Source organism: Microtus oregoni, unplaced genomic scaffold (assembly GCF_018167655.1).
Source record: "Microtus oregoni isolate MIOR12 unplaced genomic scaffold, Mior012 000015F_ref0000493, whole genome shotgun sequence".
Taxonomy (NCBI): domain Eukaryota; kingdom Metazoa; phylum Chordata; class Mammalia; order Rodentia; family Cricetidae; genus Microtus; species Microtus oregoni.
Genome location: NW_024543074.1, coordinates 11453097 through 11467000, shown reverse-complemented (window position 1 = coordinate 11467000; position 13904 = coordinate 11453097). Strand labels below are relative to the sequence as shown.

At 38.7% G+C, this 13904-nt stretch overlaps 1 protein-coding gene across 5 annotated transcripts in view; it reads left to right on the top strand.

The window, feature by feature from the left end:
- Trim37 (tripartite motif containing 37) overlaps positions 1-13904 on the top strand; it is a 121040-nt gene that overhangs the window by 34355 nt on the left and 72781 nt on the right. For all 5 annotated transcript variants that reach the window (XM_041664500.1, XM_041664499.1, XM_041664502.1 and 2 more), the window contains exons 11-16: positions 225-306; positions 1828-1904; positions 5323-5502; positions 6899-7013; positions 8559-8777; positions 10519-10655. In XM_041664500.1, coding sequence (XP_041520434.1) covers positions 225-306; positions 1828-1904; positions 5323-5502; positions 6899-7013; positions 8559-8777; positions 10519-10655 — 810 coding nt within the window. The remainder of the gene's footprint in view (positions 1-224; positions 307-1827; positions 1905-5322; positions 5503-6898; positions 7014-8558; positions 8778-10518; positions 10656-13904) is intronic.

The following is a 13904-nucleotide window of genomic DNA, read 5'->3' as shown; positions in this document are numbered from 1 at the left end:
TGGGTTTTAATTACGAAGTAAAAGATACTGCTAAATGTTTCGGTATCATTAGTGCATATGTAAGTTCCTCCAGGCTTATTTAGAGAGTCTGACTTGTTCAGTCACCTTCTGTTGTTCAGTATTTTACATATTATTTTAAGGTATGTAGTTGCTTTTTGGTTTTGCTTGCTGCCATTTCACAATAGTTTTGATGTTGGAATTTGGTTGGCTTTCTTTCTTTTTAGCACTTTGCGCCAGAGAGCAGATCCTGTTTACAGCCCACCTCTTCAAGTTTCAGGACTTTGTTGGAGGTTAAAAGTTTACCCAGTAAGTTTTTTATATTTCTCAATTTTCAACTTAATTTTGAGATTTGCTTTAAGTATATTAGTTTACTTAATAGAGGAGTATGGAAATTGGCAATTTTCTGTTTATGCCATTTATTACTAAATATGTACAAAGTGTGTTAAATATGAATACATAAGCTCCAACATCACTAAATTTTATTTCTAGTTTATAATGAGATAAATATGTGTGGAAGACAGTTTTAGGGATTAGAGAGATGGGTCAGCAGTTAAGAGTGCTGTTGACTCCCTGCACCCATGTGGTAGCCCACACCATCTGTGACTACAGTTTGAAGGGATCTTTCGCCCTCTTCTGGCTTCCAAGGGCACCAGGCACACATGTGGTACACACATATATATGTAGGCAAAACCTTCATACATTTAAAATAAAAAAAAAATTAAAAAAAAGTTTAAATTTTTTTCCCTTGTGTAGCCCGGGCTGTCCTGGAACTCTCTCTATAGACCACGCTGGCCTCAATTCAGAGATCCACCTACCTCTGTCTCCCAAGTGCTGGGTTTAAAGGCTTGTACTACCATGTTGCCTAGCTACATTTTATTTTAATTTCTATATTTTTTTTTGTATGTTTGAGTGTTTGCTTGCTTGTATGTAGGTGCATCACAATGGTACCTGCTTAAGAGGATGTTGGATACTTTGGAACTAGAGTTACAGCTAGTGGTCAGCCACTATATAGGTGCTGGGAATTAAAAGTTCTTTAAAGATCATGAAAAGGAAAAAAAGATAACTTAGAGTTGTCTTGTAGCTCAGTTGCAGAGTACTTATCTGCCATGCAATACCCAGCACCCCAAAAGAAAATCACAGGTACTAAAAAACATTAAAAAAAATGTTGATTGGATTTAACCGACGGTTGAATTTTAAATTAAATTTAAGTGAAATAAAAATTAAATACTAATAAAATTAAATACCACCATGTGGTTGCTGGGAATCGAACTCAGGACCTCTGGAAGAGCAGGCAATCCTCTTAACCATTGAGCCATCTCTCCAGCCCTTTATACAGTATTTCAACATAAAGTCTCCTTAACAGATGTAACAAAATGGGAATGATAGTGAAAGGTTAAAGTGGCACAAATTCATCAAACAGGTATTAAACTACAAATTTTAAAAGGTAGATTACTTTTAAGGTTAAGTTAATGTATAAAATTTTAAAATTGAGCTGGCGGTGGTGGCGCACGCCTTTAATCCCAGCACTCGGGAGGCAGAGGCATGTGGATCTCTGTGAGTTCGAGACCAGCTTGGTCTACAAGAGCTAGTTCCAGAACAGGCTCCAAAACCACAGAGAAACCCTGTCTCGAAAAACAAAAACAAAACAAAACAAAATTTAAAATTGATATGGACAAACATCTACGTTTTTAAATTTTTTGTTAGTTTTTAAGGTTAGATATATATCTCAACCCAATTATCAGATGTTGGTTTGTAGGCTTCATCTTTGCTTTAAATTTGTATATTGGAATTGATGTCTCTTTTGTTTTGCATAACCTCTTGTTTTAGGATGGAAATGGAGTTGTACGAGGCTACTACTTATCTGTATTTTTGGAGCTATCGGCTGGCTTACCTGAAACTTCCAAGTAAGTGGGTTTTTTGTTGTTGTTTGTTTTTGTTTTTGTTTTGTTTTTTTTGCGTGGGGGGTGGGAGTGTGGGGGTGGGCAGGAGTGTTTGAGACACGGTTTCTTTGTAGCTATGGCTGTTCTGGAACTCACTCTGTACACCAGACTGGCCTTGAACTCACAGATCTGCCTGCCTCTGTCTCCCAAGTGCTAAAAACATGTGTCCCCACTGCCCTGGCAGGTAAGCAGTTTAATTAACTACTTTAATACAAAGTTACATGCTTCATGTCTTACTTAGAGTTTCTTTCTATTGCTGCAATGAAACACCATGACCACAAAGCAAATTGGGGAGGAAAGGGTTTATTCAACTTACACTTCCCTTTAATGAACTACGTTGATGTTAAGTACGAAAGGAAGTCAGGACAGGAACTCAAGCAGGGTAGAAATCTGGAGGCAGGAACTGATGCAGAGGTCATGGGAGTGATGCTGCTTACTGGCTTTCTTAGCTTTCTTTGTTATAGAATCCAGGACCACCAGCCCCAGAATTGGCACCACCTACAATGGGCTGGACCTTCCTCCATTGATTAAGAAAATGCCTTACAGCTGAATCTTATGGAAGCATTTTTTCAGTTGAAGCTCTTGTTTTTCTGATGACTAGCTTGAGACAAGTTGACACAAAACCAACCAATACAACTGACCCCTTGTCAACTTGATACACAAACACATCATTATTAAGCCACAGCCCTTCCTTATTTATCCTCAAGATCTCACATTAAAAACATAACTTTAAAGTCCTACAGTCTTTATAAATTCAAACACATTAAAATTTCAGTCGCTTTAAAATAGCCAATCTCGCCGGGCCGTGGTGGCGCACGCCTTTAATCCCAGCACTCGGGAGGCAGAGGCAGGCGGATCTCTGTGAGTTCGAGACCAGCCTGGTCTACAGAGCTAGTTCCAGGACAGGCTCCAAAAACCACAGAGAAACCCTGTCTCGAAAAACCAAAAAAAAAAAAAAAAAAAAAATAGCCAATCTCTTAAAATCCAACTTTTTTAAAAACTCAAAAGTTTCTCAGCCGTAGGCTTCAGTAAAATAAAAAATGAATACTTTCTTACTTCAAGAGAGAAAATTCAGGGCCAAGTCACAATCAAAGCAAAACTACCCTCCAGTATCCAGTGTCTGGGATCACTCAGTCTTCTGAATTACTTAGGGAAGTCTCACTTCCTTTTCTTCCTGTCTCTGCTCCAAGCATGTTTCTCTAATATGTCTGGCATTACCTTATTCTTTTCCTAATGCTTCTCTCCACCTTGTGCCTGTCTTCCCAGCCTGCTTAAACAACAATGACTTTTTCTGTTTTTCCTTCTCCATTCTCCACCTCCGGATAGCTGCTGAGATTTACAGCTTGCTTGCTCTGGGATTTTTCTTCTAAACACTAGTAAAATCGTCAGAGCTTAAAAAAAAAAAAAAAAAAAAAAACCGTACATGTCAGTGGGTTCAGTTCTCAGTCCTGGGATTAAAAACATATACCACTTTGCCTGGCTCTGCCTCTTATTTCTTGCTTTTGGGAAATTTATGTTTTGAGTCTTAAATTTGAATTTTTAAAATTTAAAATTCCAAGTTCTAAGTCCTAAGGGGATTTATTTGTCTTTGATTTTTTTCTGTCTTTATTTTAACATTTTTATTGTCTTTGGTACTGGATTCAGCTTGATGCTATTATCACTGACCAAACAGATGTTAGCACTTTAATTCATTTATTTATTTCAAACAAGAGATTGAGTCCAGGATTTAGGACTCTATTACTGCACTACACCTCCAAAGTCCATTTCAGGAGTTTTCTAACATTCACATTGTTTTAGAAATAGTAGTACCTTATTATTGATAATGTTATATGTTCATAGTACTGTGTTCAGAGAAGATTGGAATTTGCATGTGTGTGCTAGTTGGACACTGTCTACATACTTTGATGTGAGTCTTCTATTTTGATAAGTACAATTTATTAATTTATTTAATGCTTCAGGAAGCATATTGGGTTCTCAGTCCTCTTCATTAAATGTTGAAATGACGTTTAATTTTGCAGTTCAAGGTGTAGCAGTGGGGTAGTTTAACTACCAAAATGTAGAATAAAAACATGAATCATTATATAACAATCTACATAGCAGTCTAGTAGATGAGTGTTCCGTAGGGTCTGTAGAAACACTTCATCACTTTTTCAAGCCTTAATCTCTTTCTCAGGGTGTGTGTGAACATATACATGTATGTAATACTAAAGTGAAAATTTTCTACATGAGACATTTTGGGGTTAGTTTTCATATAGTATTTACTGAGTGTGCTAGCTAGTTTTATGTCAAGTTGACACTAGAGTTAAAAGCCTCAAATGAAAAAAATGCCTTCATAAGATTGGGATGTAGGCAAGCCTGTAGGGCGATTAGTGATTGTTGGGAAGGGCCCAGCTCATTGTGGGTTCTATAAGAAAGCAGGCTGAGAAATCATGAGGAGCAAGCAAGTAAGCAGCTCCCCCTAATATGATGCCTCTGCATCAGCTCCTCCCTCCAGGTTCCAGCCCTACTTGGATTCCTGTCCGAACTTCCTTCAGTGATGGACTACCATGTAGAAGTGCAAGCCATATAAACCCTTTCTCCCCAACTTATTTTTGGTCATGGGGCTTCATCATAGCAATAGTAACACTAACTAGGACACAGTAACTTCTGTTTTAGGGAAGAAGGTCCTTCCCATCTCAGTTTTCCCATCTTTTGTTCTTGTTGTTTTAAAGTGAGGGTGTTAAACTTGATATAGCCAAGGATGCCTTGAACTCCTGGATATTTCTATATTTCTGCTTTCATCTCCCAGGTGCTGAGATTGCAAGTGTGGACCACCATATTTTGCTGAGAATTTCTTTTTTCTTTTCTTTTCTTTTTTGTTTTTTTGAGATAGGGTTTCTCTGTAACTTTGGAGCCTGTCCTGGAACTCGCTCTTATATACCAGGCTGGCCTCGAACTCCCAGAGATCTGCCTGCCTCTGTCACCTGAGTGCTGGGATTAAAGGTGTGTGCCACCACTGCCCAGTGAAAATTTCTTTAAGGAGAGAGTAGAATAGTTTTTCCTTATAGAGGTTTCCCTCCAGGTTTCTGTCCTGACTGCCTTCAGTGATGAATGGTAACATGGAACTGTAAGCCTATAAATAAACTCTTTCTCCTTTGAAGAGGTGTGGTAAAAAAAATAAAAATAAAAAATAAATAAACTCTTTGCTCCCCAAATTGCTTTTGTTACAATGTTTAATCACAGTGATAGTAAGCCCAGCTAAGGCAGTGACCCATTTGAAATACTTCTGTTTCTGTAAATGATATCATTTTTGAAAAGAGTTCAGCTGGAATAACAATTTTATTTTTTTGTATTGATACTTATTTTTACTTTGCTGACTGTACTAATGGTGTCTGTATTTTAGGTATGAATATCGTGTAGAAATGGTTCATCAGTCCTGCAACGATCCTACCAAAAATATCATTCGAGAATTTGCGTCTGACTTTGAAGTTGGAGAGTGCTGGGGCTATAATAGATTTTTCCGTTTGGACTTACTTGCAAATGAAGGATACCTGAACCGACAAAATGATACAGTGATTTTAAGGTAGTTTGAGATATTTGATATTGTGACTTAAATTATGGAGAGTAATGTCATCAAAACTTTATTTCAAAGTTTATTCATTTAACAAACATAAGTACTGAAATTCACACTAACTGTAACTTTTATTTCAGGAATTCCATGTAGTTAGATGAATAATAAAAGTGAAAAAAAGGTTTGATACCTAGTTATTGATTCCATTAAAAGGAAAATATTGCCAGATGTGATGCCCCATCCCTCTAATCCCAGTATTTGAGATGTAGAGTCAGAAAGATTAGGAATTCAAGACCAGTCTAGGTTATATAACAAGTTTGAAGCCAGTCTGGGTTTTAAAAGAGACCTTGTCTTAAATTTTTTTTTTTTAAGGATGGCTTATAGTTTGAGCATACCTAACTAAAAATCCAGCATGCCCTCAAATCTGACATTGTGTAGTGATAATATGCTGCAGGTAGATAATTCCATACTTGGCGTCATGTGGAGAATCAGAGTGGCGCTGTGGCGCTGTGCTAACAAGAATGCTCATCATTAGCCTTCAGCCTGTCCGTAGAACGTGTAGCTTAAAGGCTTTCTAAGAATAGGGAGGCATTGAGTGGTTTATTTTTTCTTTTTTCCCATTTGACAGAATAATATTTCAATGACTGATTTTACAGGCTTAATTTTATAGAGCATCTTTCATTTTCTGATAAAATCATGTTAGAAGTAGGGATCAGCCAGGCGGTCGTGGTGCACGCCTTTAATCCCAGCACTCTGGGGAGGCAGAGACAGGCATTCAAGGCCAGCCTGGTCTACAAGAGCTAGTTCCAGGACAGGCACCAGAAACTACAGAGAAACCCTGTCTCGAAAAGGAAAGAAGGAAGGAAGGAGGAAAGGGGGGAGAAAACTCACTGTTTTGGTTTTTCTTATGAAGGTGATAATTTTGTTTTTCTAATTCACCAAAGGAAATACTTCGTTGCTATTTGATGTTACAGTCACAATTAAAACATCAGTTTACTAAACTAGAAGGGACAAATTTCCCCGTAATGTTTTTATTATTAAATATTAGTTTTACATATTGGGTTTCATAATGACATTTTCATACACATGTATGTATCCCAGCACTTGGGATGCAGAGGCAGAAGGATCTCCGAGTTTGAGGCCAGCCTGGTCTACAGAGTGAGTTCTAGGATAACCAGGGCTACACAGATAATCCTGTCTCAAGGAAAACAAAAAACCAAAAATATATGGTTTTAATTGAGACAACTGGCATTTAGAGATATATGTCATTATGGTTTTTGAGTACATGCATGAGTAGTGGGTAATAGAATTCATTTGAAATGGTTCTACATCAAATGGGAACTGTAGAGTTTATATAATTCACAGATTCACTATGTAGATTATTCTTCATGTGGAACTGTTCTTTAAGGTTTCAGGTACGCTCACCAACATTTTTTCAGAAATGCCGGGATCAGCACTGGTACATTACTCAGCTGGAAGCCGCACAAACTGGCTATATTCAGCAAATAAACAATCTTAAAGAGGTAAGACAATTGCATCTCTTCTAATTTGCACAGCCTATTGTCCTTTTGGCCTGCTGCTTTTTAAATTTGATTTTGGCTATCCATTTTAATGTTGTGGTAAAATTCTGGTTCTCCTTTTCCTTTGAGCCTCTAGATTCTGCACTGCTCGATTGTGTAGCCACATTTAGCTACATTAGCTCAATTTAATTAACATCAACTATATTATTATTCCTTATTTGTAGTAACTTTATTTCAGGGACTTGTGTAGATACTCTAGATATGCAATATTTTTATTATGCAGTGTTGTCTTATGCAGCACTACTCTGGTTTGAGATAAACATTGTTTCTCTCAGTAACTAAGGTAATTGTCTTCTATGAGCTGTATTGGATTTAAAGATTTAAAAATAGAATTGTTGAAAGTTGCCACACTTTGAATTCTTACTGTTTTTGAACACTATAATAGATTGTTAATTAATTTTGATTTTGTAATAATGAAATTATGTTAGGAATTCTTTCCTTCATGTGGAATTTGAATTGTCTTATGTTGTATGTGTGTGGGGGGGTGCTCTTGCCATTGTGCACATTTGGAAGTCAGTACGACTTCTGGGAGTTGATTCTCTCTCTTTCTAACATGTGGGTTCAGGGATTGAACTCAGGTAGTCAGATGTGGTGGCAAATGTTCTTACTGAGACAGCCCCTTTGTATAGACTTTGGATGGAGTGGAAGGTTTGGATTGAGAAAGTGGTAGTAGATGAAGCACAAAAATATAAATGAATGTAAATTTCAAACTGCTGATGCTGGACATGTAGATCAGTAATTGGCAGTTAATCTCATGCTCAAAGTCCTGGGTTCTCGGCATCATCAAACAAAACAGATGAAAACCCTGCCTATTTTTTGTGCAGGTTGTGAACTATATGTATAGTTTAGACTGGATATGCAGAAGACAGTTTATCTTTCTTATAGTTTTTCAGAAAGAAAACAGGAAAAAATGAAAGAAGTAAAAGAAACGGTTTTTAAAATTAGGTTTAGGAATATACGGATCTGCCTTTTCCCCAGTGTTTTGAGACAAGCTCTTAGTGTGTAGCCGTAGTTGCCCTGGAACTATGTAGACCAGGCTGACCTCAGACTCACAGAGATCTGCCTGTCTCTGTCTCCTGAGTGTGGGATTAAAGCTACTTAACACTATGCCCAATTCCCACTCAAGTGTCATTGTCCACAGACGACAAGTGCTTAGCCTTCTGGAAATTGCATGTGTACAGACATGTTCTCAGGCCCTTCCGTACACTAGTACTGTCGCATCCTACAGGTTGCACAAAGCTTCAGGAGCCACCTGTTGTCCCCCTAGCCATCTCTTCAACTCCAACATTATGGTTTTTGTTTTTTTTTTTCTTTTGACTATGAAGACCAGGCTAGAGATCATCCTGCTTCTGCTTCCCATATGCTGAAATTGATGACATGTGTTGTCATGCTCAGCCTATATCTGATTTATAATGTAAACATTGTTTGCTTTGCCACTGAGTCACCTCTTACAATTAGTATTGATTTGTACCGTTCTTATTTTCAAAGAGACTGACTATTGAGCTGTCCCGAACTCAGAAATCAAGAGATTTGTCACCACCAGATAATCATCTTAGCCCCCAAAATGATGATATTCCTGAGGCACGAGCTAAGAAGGCTGGGTCATGCTCTGACATTCTTCTGGAAGGTGGTCCTACCTCAGCTTCTGTAAGAGAGACCAAGGAAGATGAAGATGAAGAGGAGAAGATTCAGAATGAAGACTATCATGTAAGAGTAGATTGAGATTGTGATCTATATGGTAGGATTGTCAGCTCCAGCATATAATGTAGAGCAGACAGTGTTGTAAACATCTTGTCCACTAGTTTTCATTATTGACAGATGCATGTTCTGTACATTTCATACTTTGCAGAAGTTAATTATGGAAGACCATTATCTGAAACTGTGACACATGGTCTAGAAACGGTTTAAATTGTAGATTTGTAAAAATATGTTATTTTGGGAGCTGGAGAGATGGCTCAGTGGTTAAAAGCACTTACTGTTCTTCCAGAGGACCCAGGTTGAGTTCCTGCAACCCACTTGCAGTTCAGAACTGCTTGTAGCTCCAGTTCTAGGGAATCCTACACCCTCATACAGACATACATGCAGGTAAAACACTAATGTACATTTAAAAAAAAAATCATAGAATGAACAACTTTTTTTTAATGTGTTTTTTCCTTTACTAACTGGTAAGTACTTTATTTTTTCTGATAAGATGACTTATGATTTGGGATGCAAGTAATTTTTGCCAAGCCAAATAATAGCTAGAATAAGAACTCACTAAGTAGATTTTGTTTGTTTTTAGTTAAGATTAGAAGGACAGAGTAGATTTTCTGTAGTTGTTACTTTTAAAATGGGAGTGTAAGCAGAGACTGCTGTTCATTTCCCGGCCACTCAGACCTGAATAATCACACAAAAACTATTATAACGTTGCTTGGCCAGTAGCTTAGGTGTATTCCTTCCTAACTCTTATATCTTAAATTAATCCATTTCTATTAATCTGTGTATCGCCACCAGGCTGTGGCTTACTAGAAAGGCTCCTATGGTGGTGTCTTTCTCCTTTGGCAGCTACATGACTTCTCTCTGACTCCGCCTACTTTATATCTCTGTTGGGATTTTCCGCCTGACTTTGTTCTGCTAATCCACTGGCTGAAACAGCTTTATTCTTTAACCAATGATAATAAAACATAGTCACAGCATACAGAGTGGAATCCCACATCATGGAAGACATGGGTTTTTATGTTTCAATGGGCTTACCGGGGAGAGATTGATGATAAGGTTAAAAGCTTTGTTCTACTAAGGAAAGAAAATAGGGCTCCAATTGAAACAGTCTGCTTTGATAGGTTGAGTAAAATGAATGGCAGGATTTCTATCTAAGACAACTAAAAGTTGGAGAAGGGGGTTTTGTTTTGTGTGGGTGGGACCAGAGATATGAAGATGAGAAAAAATTGGAAGGGGGGCCTTAGGTGATAGATTGATATAGGTAATTGGCTGTGATAGATTGATATAGGTAATTGGCTATAGGCTACAAGAACATCACTACATAACAAAGAATGACCTTGGATTTCTGGTTTTCTTGTTCTTGCTTTCCAAGTCTGAGATCACATGAAAGAAATTACTGGAAGTTGACCTGGAGTATGTGAATTATTCCTAGTTGAATTGAGGACCTAGCTCAAATTGATAACTATGAATCAATCATGGTACCAGTCAGTAAGGTTGTATAGCTTTTCTGTGGAATATTAAGCAGGGTAGACATAGGATTTACACTGGTAGATCTCTGGTAATGTCCTAGGTGGGATGACTAACTAAGTAGAAACATTTGGAACAAAGGTCTTGTTTGTGATTTCTTAACATCCTAGCACTCTGGAGGCTGAGATAGGAAGATTGCATGAGTTTAAGCCTGGACTACATAGTAAGTTTTGACTCAGAATCCTAAAAAAAGGAATGAGAAGAAATCTTATTTGCCTTGTAGCATGAGCTCTCAGATGGAGATCTGGATCTGGATCTTGCCGGGGAAGATGAAGTGAATCAGCTCGACGGCAGCAGCTCCTCTGCGAGTTCCACAGCAACGAGCAACACAGAAGAGAACGACATTGATGAAGAGACCATGTGAGCATCCCGTGTGAACACTTTACATAGGAATCATTTAAGCACTGTGATTTAGGCTAAGTATGGTAATGTTCAGCATTTTTTTTAAAAGATAGAATCTAAATATAAACTAGGCCTTCTCAGCTATGAGTTTTTATTCTTTTTATTTTTTATTTTTTTAATTTTTTTTTAATTGAGAAAAGGAAGAAAAAAAACAAGTTTCCACCTCCTCCCAGCCTCCCATTTCCCTCCCCCTCCTCCCATACTTCTCCCCCTCCTCCCACTCCTCTCCCCCTCCCTCTCTAGTCCAAAGAGCAGTCAGTTTTTATTAAAAAAATCTTTTTATTGGACAGGAGAGATGGCTCAGTGATTAAGAGCTCTGGCTGCTCTCCCAGAGGATCTGGGTTCAATTCCCATTGCCCACATGTCAGCTTACAGTCACCTGTAACTGCAGTCCCAGGGGCTGTGATGCTCTCTTCTGCCCTCTGTGGGCACTAGGCACTCAAATAGTACCCAGACATATATACAGAGAAAAGACTCATACAAATATGTATAGTTTTTTTTTCAAATAAAAAAGAAAGTGTGTGCATGTGTGTGTAATATGGGCATATGGAGGTCAGAGTTCAACTTTTGTGAGTTGTCTTCTCCTTCCTCTGTGGGTCCCAGAGATGGAATCAGATTTTCAGGCTGCACAGTCAATGATTTTTGCCACTGAGTTATACCACTAGCCCAAGCCTGGGCCTTCTGATCAGGCTAGGCTGGCTATTATATGTTTTTCTGATACTCTTTTATAGCCTTCTTCTTTCCTTAGTGTGGGAAAGAAACCCAAAAACCTCTGGTTTCTGAACCTAGACTGAGGCAAAGGTACAATTCTCTGTCCTGCTTTAGAAACTGGATATTGGGAGAATGTGCCTTAGCCCTTTGCTTGTCTTGTTGGCCCTGATGTCTCTGCTGGAGGAGTAAAGTGTGGTAAGCACCATAGATCTGAGCATTTTCAGGATGCCCTCACCCAATAGAAGCTTTTCTGAATACAGGTCTGGACATAAGGGTGCAAGTCTTTTTGGCCACACATACCTGGCCCTTGGCATTAGGTTAGGTGTTGGAGACTACCCACAGAATAAGAAATGCTACTGGTGTCTTCCCCACTCCAGCAAACTGGAAGGCGTATGTTCTTGGTTATGGTGACCTAGAGTGAAATTACTTGGGGGCTGAAATAAGAGGGAAAGGATTAATCTTGACTTAAGTAGTATTTATGCTCACACTTTTGGGGAGTCTGTATTTTGAGACAGAGACCCACTAAGTAGTCTTGGTTGACCTAGAACTTAATCTGTGTGTAGTCCAAGCTGGCCTCAACTCAGAGATACACATCCACTTGCCTCTTCCTCTCAAGTGTTGGAATTAAAGTTGTGCACTGCCACCCCCAGTCCTATGCTCTTTTTTATTACCATATTAATGCTTTTTTAAAATTTTCATTTCTCAAGCCGGGCGGTGGTGGCGCACGCCTTTAATCCCAGCACTTGGGAGGCAGAGGCAGGCGGATCTCTGTGAGTTCGAGGCCAGCCTGGTCTACAAGAGCTAGTTCCAGGACAGGCTCCAAAACCACAGTGAAACCCTGTCTCGAAAAACTAAAAAAAAAAAAAAAATTTTCATTTCTTCATTTTTCTATACCTTTAGGAATATTTCCAGAGTCTGTCCGTCCTTCCTTCCTTCCTTCCTTCCTTCCTTTCTTAACCTATACTTTTTGAGAGTTTTTTTTTTTTTTTTTGCCAGCCTGTATGTCTTTACAACATATTCATGGCCAGTGTCCACAGCAGAGGGCATCAGATCCCCTGTAACTGAAGTTATAGATAAATGATTGTGAGCCATTGTGTGGGTTCTGGGAACTGAATCCAGGTCCTCTGTACAAGAAAGACATGCTCTTAACCATGGAGCCACCTCTCCAACCCTCATTTCCAGAGTCTTGAGTGGCTTTTTTTGTTTGGTTGGGTTTTGTTTGTTTTTTGTTTTGTTTTTCAAGACAGGGTTTCACTGTGTATCCCTAGCTGTCCTGGAACTCTTTCTGTAGAATAGGCTGGTTTTGAACTCAGAGACCTGCCTGCTTCTGCCTCCCGAGTGCTGAAAATAAAAGCATGCGTCACTGGCGCCTGGCTTTGCATGGCTTTAAATGTAATTTTCATCCATTTTACTTGATAGTGAGTCTGCCAAGTTTCTTACATCTTAAGATTTCTTCAAATATATAAAACTAGCATTGTCTTTTTTACTGCTTCAATTAGTACTTTGTAGTTTGATTTAAAGCAATTTAAAGTTGACTTTTTAAGAATAAATAGGAAGCAGCACCCTGTTTTGTAAAGTTGTCTTTGTCATCTCTAGTAACTGTTCTTGGTTGTTGTCCTTCCTTCCTTCCCTCTCTCTCTGTGTGTGTGGTGGTGGTGGTGGGGGGTGAGGGCAAGGTTTCAGCTGGCCTCGTAGAACTTACTGTGTAGTTTAGGAGGGCCTTGAAATCCAGTCCTCCTCCTGGTACTTCCCAAGTATTGATTGGGTATGCAGGCATATTTCTTCTCTCCTGACTTGGACTTTTTTCTTTAATATTAAAATGCAAGGTCTGGTTTTTGGTTTTTCTTGTTATTTGTTTGTTTGGTTTTGGTTTTTCCTAATTGACTATTAGCATGTGTGCCTTCCCTGTTTTCCCTTTGAGAGGTCTCACCATAGCCTAAGCTGCTCACAAACTTACTATGTAACTTAGGATGGGAACTTCTGATCTTCCTGTCTCTACTTCCTTAATGCTGAGATTGCAGATGTGTAGTGTGACGCCACCCCTGGCTCCCTGTGGTGATAAAAGTCAAACACTAGGCTTCCTAAATGCTGGCTGGTTAGATGAGCACCACTGTACTAACTGAGCCACAGGCCAAGCAGCAGTGAGAAGTCTTTATAGATGTATAATCTCTCCTCTTTGCAGTCTTTTCCCAGACTTTCGGATATAAAAATAAAATATTTTTAGCTTACTTTGATGTTATTTAAAAGTTGTTTGGATATTAAATGCACAGTCATGATTCTCACTAAGATCATCTCATAGTTGTATTTAGGAACATAACACTTATCAAGGTATGACAAATACAATTTTTTAATTTTTAAAATTCATTTATAATGTGGCCTATGCACATATATGTGCACATCTCTGCGTGTGAGAGTCAGAGGACAGGTTGGGGAACAGCTCTCTCCTTCTCCTGTGGGGTGGGGGAGTAGGGACTGTAACTCACCTTATAATACAGC